A 19,722-nucleotide genomic window follows, 5' to 3' on the forward strand; every position below is an offset into this window, starting at 1 on the left:
TAAGTCAAGACCATGAATGATACATGAGTGAAATCATCAATACATTCACTTTAAACCCAGAGATGTACCTAAAGGGAGTAGATCAAGGGTTCTCAAACTCATTGAATTGAAACCCCCTTCTGACAACAAAAATTATTACACAACCCCAGGATGGGAGACCAAAGCATGAGCCTGCCCAAGCCTCACCGCCCCAGATGGGGGGGCCAAAGCCTAAGGGCTTCATCCCAAAGCATGGGGCTTGTAACCTGAGCCCTGCCACCCCAAGCTGAAGCCAAAGCCTGAACCCTGGGTGGTGTGCCTTGGGCTTCAGCTTCGGCCCCTGGCGGTGTGCCTCGGGCTTCAGGCCCAGGCAGAAGGGCTCGGGCTTTGACTTTGGGCCCAGGCAGTGGGCCCGGGCAGAGGGGCTCAGGCTTCAGCTTTGGGCCTAGGTGGTGGGGCTTGGGCTTTGGCTTTGGGCCCAGGTGGTGGGGTTTGGGCTTGGGCTTTGGGCCCGGGTGGAGGGGCTCGGGCTTGGGCTTTGGGTGGTGGGGCTTGGGCTTTGGGCCCAGGTAGTGGGGCTCGGGCCTTGGCTTTGGGCCCAGGTAGTGGGCTCGGGCTTCAGCTTCGGCCCCAGGAGGTGCGGCTTGGGCTTCGGGCCCAGGCAGAAGGGCTCGGGCTTCAACTTTGGGCCTGGGCGGTGGGCCCAGGCGGGGAGGGGCTCAGGCTTCAGCTTTGGGCCCAGGTGGTGGGGCTCAGGCTTTGGCTTCGGGCCCAGGCCCCAGCCAGTCTAACGCCAACCCTTGCAACCCCATTAAAACGGGGTTGCAACCCACTTTGGGGTCCTGACCCACAATTTGAGAACCACTGGAGTAAAGGGAAGGAGAGTGCTTAGATAGAACAGGCACAGGGTGTTGGAATACTTTCGGTGCCTACTGGGCAAGAGGAGGAGTAGAAAAGAGTCTGAAAAAAATTAACTCCTTGTATAGCTTAAGCACTCAGAGGCAGATGAAGATTTATCGGGGCCCTGGGCACAAAGAGGTTTTAGGCTTACCACAACCCCTTGCTATGGGCCCCACACCCTGCTCTTCCTCTCCCCCGCAAGTCTGGCCCTTGGCCAGGCTAGAAGCCAGAGCCAGGCCGTGGTAAGAGCCATGGCTGCCCACGGAACCCAGGCCTCTGTGATGAGCCCTGGACTCTCCACCTGCCCTGGGTGGTGTGCCCCGGGCAGCTGGAGGGTTTGGGGCTCCTCACAGCAACTGGGGCTCACGTGGTGGCTCTTACCATGGCCTGGCTCTGGCTTCTGGTGGGACCCCAGGGAAAAGAGGAGGAGTGAGGGTCAGGGCCTCAGGGGAAGAATAGGAGCAGGATGTGGGGTCATAGTTCTGGCATCGGTGGCCCACCCACTTCTACCCAGGTTCCAGCGCTCCTGCAGTGGGCCCCAAAATTGGCCAGAGACCCTGGGTACAGGCTCTCTGGGCCCGTAAATTAATCTGCCACTGTAAACACTAGAATTATAGAAACCATATAGGTTTAGGGAACCATTTTTATCTGAGTCACATATGTTATCTTAAGTGGAATCCATTTTTTTGTTTTTATATTTAAGTCAGATTAAATGTTAAAAACAGTACATCTCTTTTTGTTTTTTGTTTTTTTCTGATCTACGACATGATTTTCACAGAATCAGACTGGGGACATAGACATATTTCCAAAACTATCACATAGGGTTTTATTCCAGTTCAGGGCTTTTTTGGTGCATAAATCTCTGATCATGACATTCCAAAATGCACAGTGGATGATGGGAGCTCTAGTGGTGCAATCCCTTTGACTTCATTGCAGCTCAACATGGCTTCAGGGTCCATCTGCAAGGGTTCAAGTGCAGGATCAGTTTACAGTGAATGTAATGATGGTTTTGCTCTTATGAGCTTTTCACTGATCCTACCTTAAAACTTAGTGTATAATAGATGGCTAAGAACTTTTCAAATTGACATTAACTTCTGAATTGTTTACATGAAGTAACATTTAATTTTGTTTGCACTTTTTGTCCTAAAGCAGCATTAACATTGATGACTTTCCTTTATGTTTCTTTTCCAGGAAAATGGGGTATATACAATAGCAAAACTGATTTTACCAAACAAACAAAGGAATGCAGTAAAAGCTAATTTATTACAGGTAATTCTCTTTCACATTGAAAGCTTTACACAGTCTTTGGAAATTTATCTTATGATTTTTGGTATTTTAATATACAGTAGCAACTTTATTAACCACTTTATTAAAAAATACATGAAACAAATGGCAGATGGCTATACCACAGGAAAGTAAAAGTTAAATCATGACCTTATGTGTTTTTATTCTGCTATAAAACACTTTACGCTTCTTGTATTCTATGTAACATTGAAGAAAGTGGATATTTAGGCTATGTCTACCCTGACAAGTGAAAGACAAAACTTTTGTCGTTCAGAGGTGTTAAAACCTCCATCCCCGAAAGACAAAAGTTTTGTCGATGGTAAATGCCAGTGTGAACTGTGTTTGGTCAGCAGGAGCGCTCTCCTGCCGATAACGCTACCGCCGCTCCTTGGGGGTGGAAGTTTTTTGTTGGCAGGAGAGCCGACAAACAGCGGCTACACTGCGTGCCTTTTAGCGGCACGGCTGTAGCGGCACAGCCATGTCACTAAAAGCTGCGTAGTGTAGACATAGCCTTAGATGTGATGAAATCCCACTTTCCAGACAGCCCAATGTACATTCTCCCTTTGTCAAGCCTATGTCTTTCACTGAAAGCCGATAAACACTCGACACAATGCTACTGACTTCAGTTCTTTTGAGTGGGAGCACCTTGCTGTGATTATTAAATAAAGTATAGCAAAACACAACATAAAGTAATGTAAATTAAAATGCAGAATGATCAATCTTTGTTTGCTAAAGATCGGATGGCTTCTGTGTTTGTTATGTAATTTTATGTAAATTCATTGGTTAGCGTCAACCCAGGTTGGTAGTGATCAATAGTTTTTAACTATCTGACTGCTATTCTGTGGCCTCTGAGAAATGAGTTTGGTGTCTTTCTGATTTCTAGTGAGTAGTTGTCCATGTCACTAAAATCTTAGTAGAGAGGGAAAGATGGCCATTCTTATTGCCTTTTCCCACAGTAGTCCTTCCAGATCAGGCTTGAGACACACTGGAGAAGTGGTTTGGGGATCTTACACTGCTGATGTATGCTGCATATACTCTTTATGGATTAACAGATGAGACTGCAATCTCAAATGTTAACTAGTGCCTATCATCTGCACTAAAGTTTTTTTTAATAATACCTAAATTAATTTAAAACTTTTTGTAACATTATCCTTTGAAGGAAATTAAAGAGGGAGTAAATTTATATAATCTTTTTATGAAACTAATTTAATGCAGTTAGGCATCTGTTTAACAATAGCTTCAAATATATACATATTTTTAATTAGATTAATTTACCAAGTGTGTTATTAACTCCAATTTAGTACTTCAGCATAAAGTTACAAGAGATTATATTTTACAATAGATCATGAGTGAATGTAGTATGATTTAAATATAAAGTGACATCAGTTAATTTAGTAACAAGGGTTTTATTATGACAGTGCTGATATACTAAACAGAAATCCCACCACATCCAGGCAAATGATAAAAAATCTATCTTTAATCCAAACCATGTTTAACATCTCATGCTGCTTTTCTATAGTTCCTTTCTCATAATTATTAATTTCCAGGATATTTGTGAATTTTATTAATTTCATGGGCTTTTTCTTACAATTTGGCCCAAGACCTTTGTCTTGCTAATCAGTCTCTTCATTCTTTCTACTTCTTTAGGAATCACAATTCATTACTTGGGGAGTAGTTATGATATCACAATCATTCTTTCCCCATTCATTCAGTATGTAAAGAATATGCTGCCTTAAATCTGAAGCTTTTTACAGACATTAAAGTGTTAAGCTCAGAATACTGCTGTGAGGAAGGAAAGTAGTAGTATTCTCATTTTACAGGTAGGAAATAAATGAATAGGGAGGTAACTGACTGTCACACAGGAAGGTCTGTGGTAGAGCTGTGTATGGAGGACAGATCTCTTGATTTTCAGTCCTGTGCTTCAGTCATATAACCCTGCTTCCTTCCTACATTAGGGTCTATGCACAGTCACTAAAAAGGAGAACCTTCAAAGTAATAACTATGGCTCCAATCCTGCAAGTTACTCCACACTGACAGACCCCTCTGACTGTGTGAGTCTCAGAAGAATATTGGAACTACAAGATGAATGTTTCTCTTGTGTTCAAAGGGCAATTATTTTGGATTAAGAAAAAACAGTGCTCTTTAAATAAGACTGTTTGCTTGCAGTATTGGTGATTCATGCCCTGCTTCCCTCAAAAATAGTGGTTAGCTTCTATCTCCTTCATTGTTTTGCAGTCATTACTCAGGCAAAACTCCTACCGTCTGAGTAAGGATGACTGGATTGGACCCATAATAGGATTTTTAGTCACGAATGTAATCTAACAGTTTGAATATTATTTAGATCTATATTATTGTTTCCACTATTTCAGAGTCTTGGTAACTCATTTTCCTTTGACTTACACATTGCAGTCATCTTTGTTTAGTTAGCTAGTTTTTGCATTGGCTTAGATAGATGGATGTAGTTGGGGAGAACTCAAGTAGAGTTACCTAAAAATCTCTATATTAACTAAGAGACTCTAATTTCACCCATGCCTGTCATGATTTTTTTTTTGTTTATTTTCTCTAATAGTGATTATATAGAAACAGAACTATGTGGATCATTTTTTGTAAACTAGATCAAGTGTATTCCTGTGGCTGATCTTCAGATTCTTGTAGACTTAGGGCTTTTTGTTTGTTTGTTTTTGTTTTTGTCTCCTGTTGACATTTTTAGGGCTCTACACTTCAGTTTCCAGAAAAAAGGGCCAAATTCTGCTCCCTGTTACCTAAGTGTAACCCCATTGGGCTGCACCGGAGTCATCGAGCAGAATGTGGCTCAAAAATTCAGCAGTGCAGAAATAAAATTATTCGGTATCTAGTGTAGCTATGCTGATCCATAGTTTTTTTTCAAGAGGGCCTGCCCACATTGGAAATACAGTATGCACTGACCAGATGGCTTGTGACTAAAGTATAGAGCTGTTTATTTTTGGTTTATTGAGGATGATTACCATGCTGATAGCCTGGCCTACTTAGTTACTTAAAAATTAAGGTTAAAAAAATATGTTTAGGGCCTTTGCTGTTTTATGAGCAGCGTTTTAATTTGTACATAATTTGTTATTAATTTAAGCATTTCTCCCACCCCAGTGTTATGCTTTCAGAGCCTTGAGGTTTCTCTTCAGTATGGAAAGAAATAGACATCTCTTTAAAAGGTATGGTTTCTCAATTAATGTCATGCTCAGTTTTCAAATGTAGTAACTGATTTCCAGAGAACAAGAAAAAAACAAACAAACAAAATCTGAGAGTGCATATCCTCCAGTCTTCTCCACAGCTGCAAATGGCTGGCTGTGCCTGCAATTGAACCATTGCAGTACTGCTGTATAAGGCAGGATTTAGAGAGTTAGTGGAGTGGGCCTGCATCGTAGGAACTCTACAGAACCCAGCCCTATAGAGGCTGCTCTTGTGTTTCCATATAGCAAGCTTTGGAGCAAGCTGGAGGTGGAGTGAAGTTAGGACTGTTGGATCTGCCACTGTGTAGGTCCATCAGCCTTTTCCCAGAAGATTAGCGTAGCTGCATGAGAAGCAACATGGAACCTCAGAACTACAGTACCAGATATGGAGCAGTTGGGAAGGAGTGGATTCTTTCTTTACCCATCCCTTTTGAGAACTGATCCTACATCAAGCCTGTTTACGTGGGCTGGGTGCTGGGAAATATAACCCTACATGAAGAAAAATGTCTGCCACCAATAACCATCTCTACTAGAAAGGTGTTACCAGAAGGTTAGAATAGGAAGGTTATGTGTAACCACATGCCAAACCGTGGCATAAGAATTACAATCAAACTGCAAATTGGCTGTGACTTTTGGTAGTTCTTATCTATCCGTCACTTGTTATCGAAAGACTTAAATTGATAGAATTATAAACATACACACACCCCTTTCAGCTTACTGGCTAGTTTTCCTTTTCCTGGAAGGGCTCCAGCCTATAAAGATTGTACAGTACTAATAGGGCTTGAGTTGTGACTGAGCCATTTCCTCATCCTTTGTTTTGCAATTCCTTTACTTCCTGATTTCCATTCCTGCCATTCCTCACCCTCCCTATAGCTCCTGTTGAAAAAAGGAAACAACAAAACACCAACCAAACATGTAACTAACAAGGCTTTGCCAATTCTTCACTATTTTATTGGCTTGTGTGTTGTAAATCCATTCCCTACCCTTTGTCTGTTTTGTGTCTTTTTGATTGTAAATCTGGGATAAGGATTATAGCCCCAATCCTGCACATAAACAAGTATTGGTCACATCATTTAATGCTCTACTGGAAGTTGCTGAGATAATACAGCAATGGGGCAATATGAGAACCTGTACAGAATTGCATAGATACACCATTGCATCCACATGGAGCTCCATTGACTTCAGTGAATCTCCACCTTTGTCTGGAGTAGGATCTATGTTTATGCAGTATCCAGCAAAATGATGTTCTAATCCCAGCTGGGACCTTTGGAAGTTCCTTGTAGTCCCAGATGGTGGCTATTTGAGATTAGGAACATTTGAATGGCTGGTCAAAAATAATTATTATTTAGAAGGTTATAAAATAAGGAGTAGCAATACATTAGTTAAAAAAGTCTTCTCAGTGTGAAATCCGTTATGAACACTCTCTAAATTTATAAAAATGTTAAACATTTTTAGACTCTTCCCGACTGATTTGTTTGAGATCTTCATTGATATTGGACATTATGTTCGTAATATCAGTGCTTATGAAGAGCTGGTATCAAAGCTAAATTCATTACTGGTAAGCACAAAATTTCTAATTTTTTCATAAGGTTAATAAATAACTATTCTTTTCAGTTTGCTGCACATGTAAATCATCAAAATTACATTTTTAAAATTTTTTTATAATTAGGAGGATGAACTGAAGCAAATTGCTGAAAATATTGAAAGCATTAATCAGAATAAAGCACCATCAAAATACATAGGCAATTATGCGATTTTAGATCATCTTGGCAGTGGAGCTTTTGGAAGTGTTTATAAGGTAAACTTGCTTTTTGATATTAACTAACAATTTTCTGTTGACATTTCTGTGGTATTTTCCACCATTTTTTAGGTTTATTGTGAATCTGTTTGACACCATTTGTAGAAAAATGGCCAATATGTTTCTCAGAACAACAGTGATCTTTATTACTACTCTTTTTCTTTGTACTACTTTTCACAGACAGCAGTTCTGTCTGCTAGAAAGTGTGACAAATCTGTGTAATCTGCAGGGATTCACACCACTGTTTCTGCAAAGCCCCACACAGAGCATCTATTAAGTTATTTAAAACATCTAAGCAAACCCTGCAGGACACTGCTAACTGCATCATTGGTCTCCAACACTTTTTAAGCTGATATCACACTAACTACAGAAAGAATAATGACTTTAGAATTTAAGAGAGAGATTTAGACTGAGTTAACTCACCACATATATATGATTAATGTCCTTTCTGACCCCATCCTTTTTTGTTAATTTTTACACGTTTCCCCTCACTGTAGGTTAGAAAACATAGTGGCCAAAATCTACTGGCAATGAAAGAAGTCAATTTACATAATCCAGCATTTGGAAAGGACAAAAAAGACAGAGACAGCAGTGTAAAGAACATTGTCTCTGAATTAACAATCATTAAAGAACAGGTAAGTGTCATAAACCCTTCACTAGGGGACATTTTCTAAAAATTTCTCACCATCACTAACAGCAGCTCAGGTGTGGTTTTGGGAGCCCTAGTGTATATAGGCTGCCAGCTGCTGGTGGTGTTTTTGGTCTGATCAACACAATGTAAAAAATGCCAGTGGCCCATCTACATGACTCCAAACATTACAAACAATTCAGTATTAGCTGCAGTGTAAACAAGCCCTTATTGTTACTTGGAAATTCTGAGCTTGTTAACTGATGTATTCAATAATTTAAAAGAATTCCTTTAATAAAGCATAATCTGTTAGCAACAGCCTAATGAAAAGTTGGCCAGTGTTTCTATTCCATATTAAGTTTTCTTGGCTTTGAAATTGTCAGATTTTAGTCCGAAAAAGTCACTGTTGTAACTTACAAGTTCTCCTTTTCAACCTAAATGTGATTTTTAAATTAAAAACAATATTGAATGCAAATCAGATTTAGGGTTGTCTGTTGAAGAAAAGGGGACTTTGTGCAGGCTTAATGACTTTGCCCCAGTATTTCTTTGCTCCATTCCTTCCACTGTTAGGGGCTAAGTCAGAATCATCTTGTTTGTTCTCCGAACTTCCTGGTTTTGCTGGGGAAGGAGAGTAATCTTCAACACCCCTTTTTGTAATATACCTTCCCTCCAAGTCTGAAATTGGGAGAATGGGCAACAATGGCTCAGGCTACCCTGTCAACTCCTAGAGTGACTGTGATTAGGGAGTCCTTATGCCATCTGGGCAAATGGGGAGAGGAAATCCTGTCTGATATGCCCCCATAAGGCAAAGGCACATTTATCAGATAGAATTAGTTACAACCCTCTGAAATCCAGAAGTTTTTTGGAATACAAATTTCGGAAACTTTTATAATATTTGTCTTAAAACTATTGCTATTCCGTTCAATTTATAGATTGATGTTATCAAAATTGTGCCCTCAATCTAACATTAATTCCAACTGTCTAATTTTTGTTCTTATTGTAGCTTTATCATCCCAATGTTGTACGATATTACAGAACCTTCCTGGAAAGTGAGTAAAAACGTAGTGACTAAAAACCATGTTGTTTGTCATGAAGAAATAATAGCATAATAAAAGTACTTAGTAGATCCAGGAAAGATCCTATCCAACTTGAACAGTAGGAGTTAATTTTCTCTTAAGAATAGCACTACAGCTCAGACAGATTTAGACCTAAGTGTTGGTTTAAAAATTGGCTACAGCAGCCTGTAAATAACAATAGCTATTATTTACATTGATTTACGTTGCAGTAGCACCCGTAATGTGCTAGGCCCTGTCCAAACATATAAGACACACCCTGCTCTAAAGAATTTACAGTCTGAAAAACAAAATTGAGATGCTGAGGATGGGAAAGAGATCATAATACAGGGTGGTGACTGATACATGAATTATTCATTCCATTTCTCCCCCCAGCCCCTTTTTGTATGCATGAACTATAGGCAGCTGTCCTCCCTGGCTGTTGTTATTAGCTATCTAATTTCTTGTAGGTGTTGCAGCAGATGTGACTCTGAAGAACGAATTTGAATGACAAGAACAAGAGTAGTCATTAAAATATATTTGCACATACAAATAATTTAAGCAGAGTAATAAAATAACAATCATATATGTACATTTTGACCAAGATCATGTTTTCTGTGGATATGCTGGATATATGAATGTAATATTCTTTTGGGATTGCCATTTCCTTTTGTTGTGCATAGATGACAGGCTCTACATAGTAATGGAGCTCATAGAAGGGGCACCGCTGGGAGAACACTTTCATTCTTTGAAAGAAAGGCAACAACAGTTTACAGAAGATAGAATATGGAATATATTTATACAAGTAAGGACATGCATTTTAATTTGTGACCTTTATTTATAAAATTTGTAGAGCCATTTGTATATGTTGGACTAATAAATTTATAAAATAATACTTGTAGTGCCGAAGCACTCATGTCATAAAATGTTAACATAATTTTATGTGATTTTTATTTGGGTTGCAGTTAAAATTCTTTATATGTCTTTTTGTTTTGAAGCTGTGTCTAGCTCTCCGTTACTTGCACAAGGAGAAGAGGATTGTCCATAGAGACATCACTCCAAACAATATCATGCTGGGGGATAAAGACAAAGTAACAGTTAGTAAGTGGAATTTCTGTGGCCACAGTGGGTTTCAGCCCAGTTCACTTTGTTCACCAGCCTTGTTCACCAAACTTCAAGAGTGGGGGATTCTAGTGAATTAATTTAGAATCACACAGTTGTGTAAAACAATTGCTAATGTAAACTCCCTGAACACAACTATCAGGTTTTACCAATCATAACTATACTGTGTGCACCTAATATTGCAGAGCATACAATGTCACCTTTTAAAAAAAGTACAATTAGATCGATGATGATGTAAGAGAGACCGCAACTGTTAAAGTCAATTGGAAAAGCAAGATAGACAGATACTTTAGGTACCACATCTAATGAGGACCAGATGTCCCGTTTTTAAAGGGACAGTCCCGTTTTTTGGAACTTTTTCTTATTTAGGCGCCTTTTACTCCCCACCCCGTCCCGTTTTTTCACAGTTGTTATCTGGTCACCCCATGCCAGTGAAGGTACAAAGTTGAAGTGGCCATCTCTTCTGTGGGTTTCATTTGGTTGTAAGTGAACAACAAGCCTGCTTCAGACTATAGTCTCTCTCTCTCTGCTTGTTGTGGGTACACACAAGGGGAGGGCCTCCCATTGCAGGTCTGTGTGGCAGACAGTCTTCCAGCATGACAAAGCCTAAAATCCTTTGCACTACATGCCACAGTGCCTCCTTTGAAGTGCTGCTCCAGTCTGTGTAAAAGTACCAGCTTCACAGTGCACACCATGAAGCAGGAAACAGTGACGAAGTGCAAGAGGTACAAATAAGAGACTGGTTGCCAGAAAAGATGGGTCAGATGAGGAGAGGGCCAAATACATTCTCTGGTCAGCACACCACTGCAGCTTAGTCCAGAAACACCTGTCTCTCTTATGACTGGGAGATACTAACCTCTCCATGATCATCTTAAACAAATGTTTTAGGCTCTTCTTGCACCAGGAGCTCACTTGTCCCCTATCAGTACTCAATTACAGTGTTAGGGATGCTGTTTATGCTTGAATAATGCTCATGTGTCTAGTCCTGTAGTGCGGTATGTGGCTGGCATGCATCTCTCCAGTCTCCCCAAAGTGGTCAGAAGGAAACCAGTCACAGGTAGGGTTTTATGATTGGATTTGAAAGCAGCCTCTGAGCATGAAAAATATTCCAAAGAACTGCAAGGTTTTAATGCAGTGTTCTCTGTGACTGAACGGAAATGCAGGCTGGAACATTCAGCTGGCCTACCAGGCACTTCAGAGTCCTCTCTTTATTTTTTTCAAAATACAGGTTCATAATAGCAAATGGACTGCTACATTATTTTTATTGCTTAAGATGCAAAACCAAATATAGATTCTGAGTAACAGAGAATAGCAACAGTAAGCCTGGCTACAAAAGTCAACCTCCCTTGTTTAAAACACACACACATACACACACACACACACACACACACACACACCCCGACTGACCATTCTACTGTAATAGATAAAAACGTAGTAATATTCGAATACTGTAATTTTCTAGCAGGAGTCAGGTATGTCAAATAATATGCAGAGGAGAGTTCCTTGAGTGGTATTAAATCTAATGTACTAAAAAGTATTGATTCCTAATAATTGTGTCATTTTAAATGAAGATGATTTAATGGTGCTTTACCTCTGAATTATGAAAATATACATTCAGAATATTTAAAAAATATGTAGTCATACTGTATAAAAGCATACTACCACTGAGAGGCAGTCTTGCCTTGAGTTTACTGCGTTGTCTTTCTGCCTACCTACTTGTTTATATAGAAAAATGCAGTGCAACTTTAAAACATATGCCCAAAATTGTACCTGAGGAACATTAGAATTCAGACAGGAAAATTGTCTGAAACTCTGTCCTTAACCCTCTCTATTGTGATTGATTATTGCATATTTGAACCCCATGTTATTTTACCTAGTGTATAAAATAATATGTTGCACTACATATATGCAGTGGGGGGAGGGGACATGATGGCCTTTTCTCTATTATTTTTGAATATCACTGAAATTGTTGTCTCATAATCTTAATGGTAATAGAGTTTCATTCCTTTCCTCCTAGCAATAGTTAAAACATTCTCTATCTGTGAATTGACATAGCATCCTGTAGTAAGTCATACAATCCATACAAACCAAGGATTGGATTATTTATAGTTTTGGTAATTATATTCTACAGCATAATAGGTATTTGTGGAGGAGGTATATTATTTATCTGACCAAGTATAATGTCTCCATATAAAGGTAGATACATAGGGCCTGATGTAGTTGAAAATACATACACAAGTCCTGGAAAGTCATAAATCCTGGCTCTTCAGCAGGTTTGAAATATTTAGATTTTATAAATGTAAACATAAATAAAACAAAAAGGTTCTGCTCCATGAATTTAACCAAAACTCAACCACAGCTCAATGGCAACAAGTTGCAGAGTAACACCAGAGGAGGATAGTTCCATGTTCTTTTGACTTTCAAACCTTCAACCTGCGGAGGCAAGTGAAAGTTATCCCTGTCTAAAACTGGAGTAACTCTTCCACGGGGCAGCCAGGGAGGTGATGGTTAGATTAATGAGTAATAAAGGTACATCCTCTAGTTGTTAGGATTGTTTTCCCTTTTGTAAGCAGGGGAATGGTCCCGCTACTGTGCGGAACTTTCCTGGCTTATACACTACTCCAGTGAAATGGCCTAGTGAAAGGATCTGAGTCCTAACGCCCACTTTCTTTACCCAGAGGCCTGCCTGACCCCGAGAGCTCCCCTTCCACTCTCCTATGTGGCAGAGTCCTCATAACCTCAACAAGGCTGGGCCCAGGATTCCTGGGGGGCTCGACCTCCAACCTTGTCGTGGTCACTTAGGGCAGGGGCTAGGGTGTCCCCACTCAGGGGTGCTCTCTCTGCACTGGATGCTTTCCTGACCCACTGATCATTACACACAGTTCAAAGCAAATACAATTTATTTAAACAGCAATTGATTTAAAAAAATAAGGGGAAAATGGGAAAGGTTAAAGGAAAACATGTAACCCCACTCTGTGGCTCAGGGACATCAGAACCAGCGCCTCTGGAATGTAAGGGCAGTTCAGTCTGTTCCTCACAAGTCCCAGGCCTCTTCTCAGGCCCTGGCTGTGCTGCAGGGATGCTGCGGGTTGTTGGCCACATGCTCTCAGGCTCTAGGTGGCAGGACCTTTCTTCCCAGCGTCGCCCCCGCCCCATTGGGGTTACAATCCCCCTCCAAGTCTGGCCTGCCAGGTGTCTTGGCTGGGGGCATCTCCCTGCACTGGGCCCGCTTCCCAGGGTCCCCCTCGCTCTCTCCAGCTGCTCACCGGACCCAGCTCTGGACTGCTCCAGCCCCAGCTCCAGCTCCAGCTCCACTCTGCCCAACTCCACTCTGCCTCAGCACTGCTGCTGCTGCTGCTCTGCCTCCAGCTCCCTGGGCTGCTTCTCTGGCCCCTCTGGTTGCTACAGCTCTGCTCCCAGCACTGGTCTGCTCTGTGGGCTGCTGCTGCGACTCTGCTCCCAGCACTGACCTGCTTCCTGGGATGCTTTTCTGGCCCCTCTGGCTGGCACAGCTCTGCTCCCCAGCTCAGCTTGGGCTCCTGCTTTTTCCTTAGCTCGGCCCCACTCTGTCTGATCCCCTTTGCCTCCCTGATTAGCCTGCCCATCCTGTCAATCAGGCTGACCTGAAGCATTGGCCTCTCCCCAATGTTCCTGGGGACAGTCAGACTGAGGGTCCTGATTTCCCATCGACCCTTCCCCTTTCTTTTGATTCTAGGAACTAGCCAACCAAATCACCCCCACTGAGTTTTAGTAAGGGGACAACAGTCCCCTTACACTTTAAAAATAACATGTTTTTACTTGTAGTGCTCACCTCCCCAAATATCCTTCCTGCAATGAGAATCTGTGTGGCAATAGCATAATGGAGAAAGCTTACTCACCTGTAACTGGTGTTCTCCAATATATTGCCATTGTGAACTACAGTGACCTTTGCTCTGTCCTTCTGTTTTTTAAATCTTGTATTAGGTTTTAAACAATGAAAAAGAATGAAGCTGAAGGATAGTTGGGGCCATGAGATCCAATAGATTTAAAACATAGTTCTGCATTGGGTACACTTTTCCAGGAACCTCAACAAGAAACTGCTATTAAACAGTTCTGGTATTCATCTGACACACAAATGGAAGGGGGCTCGGTTACCTCAGTAGTAACATCTCCCTGCCTCCAGACCCCATGGAGGCCTCCCCTGAAGACCAGAATTTTGTGCTGGAGGAGAAGGCAAATATTGGACATGTTTTGGGAGGGGGAGCTCATTGTTCCTGCTACCCCAACTGTGCAGAATTTACCCAGAAAAGATCATACAGCCTGATGTATTATCTTTTCCACAGAACCCTCCCAGGAGTTCTGGGGGCAGCTGCAGCAAGGGGAAGTCTCTTGTAGTGCAATTCCAGTGGACATGTGTTGTCAGTGAGCCAAGGAGATGGCCAGCTGAGAGCCACAACTAGGGCAGACATAGAGAACCTCTCTATGATGACACTGGCTGCAGGTGGGAAGATCTCTGTGAGGGTGAGGAGACTCCTGCAGAGATGATCTCCTGTAAACGTCCCTCATGTCCCTCCCGTGTGGTTTACTGTAGTAGGTGATACCGGGGCACGAATAGGTACAAATTTTCAATCTGTATATCCACAATTTATTATTATTTTTTTAATTCCAAGAATGATTATACCATATCATTGTTTGACCCCTTTCCCAGTAGTTTTCTGCAATTGATGGAAATAAAAATAAACATTCTATGCCCAGTGAACCTCTGCATTTTAAATATTCTTCCTCAAATGCCTTCTTGTACTTTCTCCCATGCTGTCCCTTACATGTGAGAAAACAGCCCCCCCATCAAAAACTGCAAAGGCACCATCGTATCCTCTTACAAGTCGCTCCTCAAAAATTGTCTCTTCTGAAATGCATACTGAAAACTGCAATCTGATCATGGCTACGGAGATAGTGAGGTGTGATCACTACTCCTGATTGGTTAAGTGTATATATCCAGTTATTTTTGTTACACTGTCTCCTCTACCTTCTGCCCTGGCCCACTTGTTGGTCTCATCCATGTATTGTCTTTCAGACTATCAGCTCTTTGGGAAGGAACTGTCATTTACTAGATGTTTGTTATTTTTTATTATTTAATATGTTTATTATGGAAATGTATAAGGGCTAACCAAGAGTGGGGCCTGTCAAGGCTGATTCCCCACTCTGGCACTTCGAGTGCAGAAGGTGGTGGTGGGGGAGCGGGGGCGCAAGGATTCTAAAAATTAATACTGGACACTCCAGGCTTGTATTAAACTTCCAAGGTTACAGCTTTTCTCTGACCTTGGATGGGTAGATGCTGCCACCACCCAAGTGCAAAAACCCCTTTGAGAACCCAGGAAGGTGCACTTGGGAATTCCTTCCTGTGTGGTACCCTCAAGCCCTTTCACCCCACCCCCTCCGGGGAAGAGCTGAGAAAGAAAACAAAAGAAATCAGCTGTTGCCATCAGCTAATTAAACAACATATGCACAAACCTCTTAGGGACACAAAAATCCAATCCTTTTTCTTAAAAAAGGTAAATTTTATTAAAAACAAAAAGAAAGAAAATACATCTGGAATTTAGGCTTTTTGCTAGATTAAAAAAAAAATTACAAGGATTAAACATCAAGATAGCTTTATTAAGGTCCATCTTAAAGGTTACAAGCAAAACAAAAGCACCTGGGATTAGCATAGAGGAGTCCACAAGCCATAAAGAAATAAAAGAGATAAACCTAATTGCGTCTTCCTAGACATTTCCTGATCTACTTACATATCTGGGGTTTCAAATGAGTAGTTTCTAGGTATGATCTGATGATTTTCATACTTGGCCCAAGCTTTTACAGCATAGCTCCAGCCAGGGCCGGCTCCAGTGTTTTGGCCGCCCCAAGCAGCCAAACAAACAAACAAACAAACAAAAAGCCACGATCGTGATCGCGATCTGCGGCGGCAATTCGGCGGGAGGTCCTTCGCTCCAGCAGGAGTGAGGGACCGTCCGCCGAATTGCCGCCGAACAGCTGGATGTGCCGCCCCTCTCCGAAGTGGCCGCCCCAAGCACCTGCTTGGTAAGCTGGTGCCTGGAGCCCGCCCTGGCTCCAGCCCTGTCCCTGCTCTCCGGGAGAACAACACAGACAGCCAAAGGGGAAGTTTTCCCCCAATTTTAAAAAGTTCTAGCCTTCCCATTGGCTATTTTGGTCAGGTACCCACTCCCTCGTTTTTACCTATGGACTTTTTAACCCTTTACAGGTAAAGCAAGTAGAGAACAGCTACTAAGAGGGATTTTATAGCTAACTGGCTGGCTGGGTGTCCATAAAAGAGAACTACCCCCCTCCCTTCATTTATCACAGGGCACCACTGTGCTAGGCAGTATACAAACAAAGTAGTAGACAGTCCCTGGCCCAAACAGCTAACAATCCAAATAGACAAAACAGGCACAGGGTGTGAGAAAGTGTGTTATGCACAAGCACGGTGAATAATGAGATGGCAGCAAATGTCCTATTAGTTACACAATTTTTTTGAGGGCGCAAGGGGGGTTGGTTTTCTTAATAGGGGATCAGCTAAATAGAAAGGAAAGGGAAGGGAGTTGGGGTGAGAGGAACAGGGCAGGAGCAGGTGTGGAGTGAAGTCATGGTGAAGAGACTGTGAGGGAGGGTGAGGGGGAGCAGGAGTGTTGGAGCAAGCAGCCAATCAGCACAGGACCAAGAGTCCAGACAAAACTGTGGAAAGTTCTCCAAATGTCCAAAGGAGCAAACATCACAATAGGAACCAGCCCGGTTGGCCTCTAGGTGCTACCATGATATAAATGTTACAAAATAGTAATTTTTAAATGGTTAAACTTTTTATTTTAAATGGGGGGAAAGTGTCACTGAAATGATACACTCCTGATCAGTGTGAGTGTCTGAGTTATAAATTTCTAATAAACAGAATTTACATTAAAATTGCAGGCACAGCATGGCACCCCCACTCTAATAATAATTATTATTCGGTATGCTGTTTTAGCCATAACTTGGACCGCTATTGTCCCTGGCTAGTTTTCATCTGCGTAGGTATTTTTGTATGTATATAGATAGTGAGAGCTAATGGTTTTCTGAATTTAAAATGAGTATGTTTTTTTCATTGTAGCTACATTTTGTAGCTTGGAGTGCTTATTTCTATATAAATCCACATAGGTTGTTCTGCTTATATCAGGAGTGGGGAACCTATGGCCCATGGCTGGATCCAGCCTGTTGCTTAATTTGATCCGGCCCGCGCATGGGTGGTGGGTCCCATAGGTTGGGGGAGGCTGTGCCTCCCCAAACAGCCAGGTATGGACCTGCCCACACTCCGTCCTGCCCAGGCTCTCCCCCCTGTTTACCGCCGCGTAGCATGTGGCTCCTCCCTGTGCCCCAGCCGGGGCTGGGGAGGTTGCGGCCACACACCACCCACCTTCCCAGCACTCTGAGGCTGGGGGGGCTGGGGCCGTGCGTGGCCTGCCCTCCTGGCACTTCTCTGGGGAAGGGGGGGCTACTCTGGGTCGGGGGTCGGGGCCGGTGGCTGTGCGGGAGGCGTAAGAGGCGGGGCTGGGAGCGTTGGATTTGTCCCGCGATTTTTAATTGTGTGTGTCCCGCGATTTATTTTTTCTGTGTGTCAATGGCCGGTGATAGAAAAAAAGGTTCCCCACCCCTGACTTACATGATAAAATGTACGATTCCATGCAGCAGCAGTAGCACAATATATTTAACATGGAATATGAAAATCCATTTATCTGTTGTGTTCTCAGTGGACTTCTTTCCCAACCTGCCCTGGTTCAGTGATGCAAAGACCTTTGAGAGTCAAGAAAGTCTGCATGGGACCCTCTCATAGGGCCAGCTTGCCTGGAGCACCCTTCAGTAGCAGGCTGCAGCATGACACATGCACCAGTCTCCTTCAGAGTCCTGAGAAATAGTCCTTAGTGCAAATGGCACTTGTGGGATTAATTTATTAAAAAAGAAAGCCCTGTGCACATAACAAGTCCCAGCACTGTAATCCATGCAATACATCAATACAACCCTTGCATCCTGCACCATGTCCTGGGCATCCTGCACCACGCCCCAGCTCTCCAGCACAGCCAGCAGGCACCATCCTCTGCTGTTCTCAGACTTCAGCCCTCTCCAGTCTTCTCTGGCTTTGGTTCTCCATGGCTCAGGAAGGACAACCAGCTTGCCCCTCCACGGGTTCCCTAGCCCTCAGCCCTTTTCATTCTGTCAGCACTGGCTGGCTTTGACTCAGGAAGGTCAGAAAGCTAGTCCCTCTCCTGGTTCCTAGCTGTCTGCCTCTTTCAGCCTCCTGCCACTGGCTCTTCAGCTCAAAAAGGTCAGCCAGCTAGCCCCTCCAGTGGCTCCTAGCCCTCATTCCTTTTCAACCTCTCAGCATTGGTGTTGACTCAGGCTTCCTGATAATTCCTCCCTCTTTCTAAGTAGAGCTTTCCCCAGAGACCTCCTTCAGTTTTCAGACTGACACTCACCAGAACTTCCTGATCCTTTATAGCCTCCAAGTGCTGCCCACCCTCTTAATTGGCCAATGGGAGCACTTGCTCTGGCACAGGGACACTGGACCTGTTTCTTTTATTTTATGCCCCTGTGACAGAGCCACTACAAAGCCCTTCAGATTTGCTGCCTCTAAGAGAATGGATTCTATGGGGATTGCTGCAGGGTTGTGTCTTCCCTTGGGCCTGTCTACACTGCATCTGGGAGCGAGCCTCCCAGCCCTGGTCTACAGGCTTGGGCTAGCGGTGCTTATGCTAGCGCTCTAAAAATAGCTGTGTAGACATTGCTTGGATGTTATGGATTGGCTTGCAAGCCCCTCCTCATGGGAATAATCAATTCACCAGCACTTCATTTTACCTTCAACCTCATAGCAAACTAAACATTGTTTCTCTTGCTGCTGATCAAAAAAAGGGTAATTTCTCTTTCCCAGGAAGGAGGAGAGGTAAGAAAATGGTGAGATGTTGGCACTGGGCTGTCCTAGTCAGACTGAGCTATTTTGCCACTTGTACTATCAATCTCCTTCCCTGCATGGTATACCAGAAGGGCCACCTAGATTCCTCTTACCTAGTGCTTCAAGTCAGCTCTGAGATCATGGGCCTGCACCATCAGAACTGGGACCAGACTTCATTTGAATGGAGGGGATGGTTTGATGGGATAACGTGATCTTAGTCAATAGGTCAATAACGTGCCATCGCTGGTAATTAGTAACAATGGGCAATGATGGGATATTAAAAGTTACTACAGAGAACTTTTTTCCAGAGGGTCTGGCTGGAGAATCTTGCTCGCATGCTCGGGGTTCAGCTGATCGCCATATTTGGGGTCGGGAAGGAATTTTCCTCCAGGGTAGATTGGCAGAGGCCCTGGAGGTTTTTCGCCTTCCTCCGCAGCATAGGGCAGGGGTCGCTTGCTGGAGGATTCTCTGCGACTTGAAGTCTTTAAATCATGATTTGGGGACTTCAACAGCTGAGTCAAGGGAGAGAATTATTCCAAGAGTGGGTGGGTCAGCTTTAGTGGCCTGCATCATGCGGGAGGTCAGACTAGATGATCATGATGGTCCCTTCTGACCTTAAAGTCTATGAGTCTATGAGTCTATGAGAATTCAATCATGCATGGCCTATCTGGATGGCAAGATTACCGGGACCATGGACCTCCCCACTCCGAGCAAAACAAAAAGGATTATGAGTGATACAGTGTCCAGGCATTTCTGCTCTCCTCTGCCTCCTTTAAAGGATTCTTTCCAGCCTCCACTCTTGCCTCCCT

At 42.9% G+C, this 19,722-nt stretch overlaps 1 protein-coding gene across 3 annotated transcripts in view; it reads left to right on the forward strand.

Moving 5' to 3' along the window:
• The window catches only part of NEK10 (NIMA related kinase 10), a 141,805-nt gene that overhangs the window by 29,084 nt on the left and 92,999 nt on the right, over positions 1–19,722 (forward strand). For 2 of the 3 annotated variants that reach the window (XM_065399061.1, XM_065399063.1), the window contains 8 exons: positions 2,071–2,148; positions 5,284–5,348; positions 6,822–6,924; positions 7,036–7,164; positions 7,662–7,799; positions 8,796–8,841; positions 9,528–9,649; positions 9,843–9,945. In XM_065399061.1, coding sequence (XP_065255133.1) covers positions 2,071–2,148; positions 5,284–5,348; positions 6,822–6,924; positions 7,036–7,164; positions 7,662–7,799; positions 8,796–8,841; positions 9,528–9,649; positions 9,843–9,945 — 784 coding nt within the window. The remainder of the gene's footprint in view (positions 1–2,070; positions 2,149–5,283; positions 5,349–6,821; positions 6,925–7,035; positions 7,165–7,661; positions 7,800–8,795; positions 8,842–9,527; positions 9,650–9,842; positions 9,946–19,722) is intronic. The other variant, XM_065399062.1, reaches the window with a different exon arrangement.

Source organism: Emys orbicularis, chromosome 2 (genome assembly GCF_028017835.1).
Source record: "Emys orbicularis isolate rEmyOrb1 chromosome 2, rEmyOrb1.hap1, whole genome shotgun sequence".
Classification (NCBI taxonomy): Eukaryota; Metazoa; Chordata; order Testudines; family Emydidae; genus Emys; species Emys orbicularis.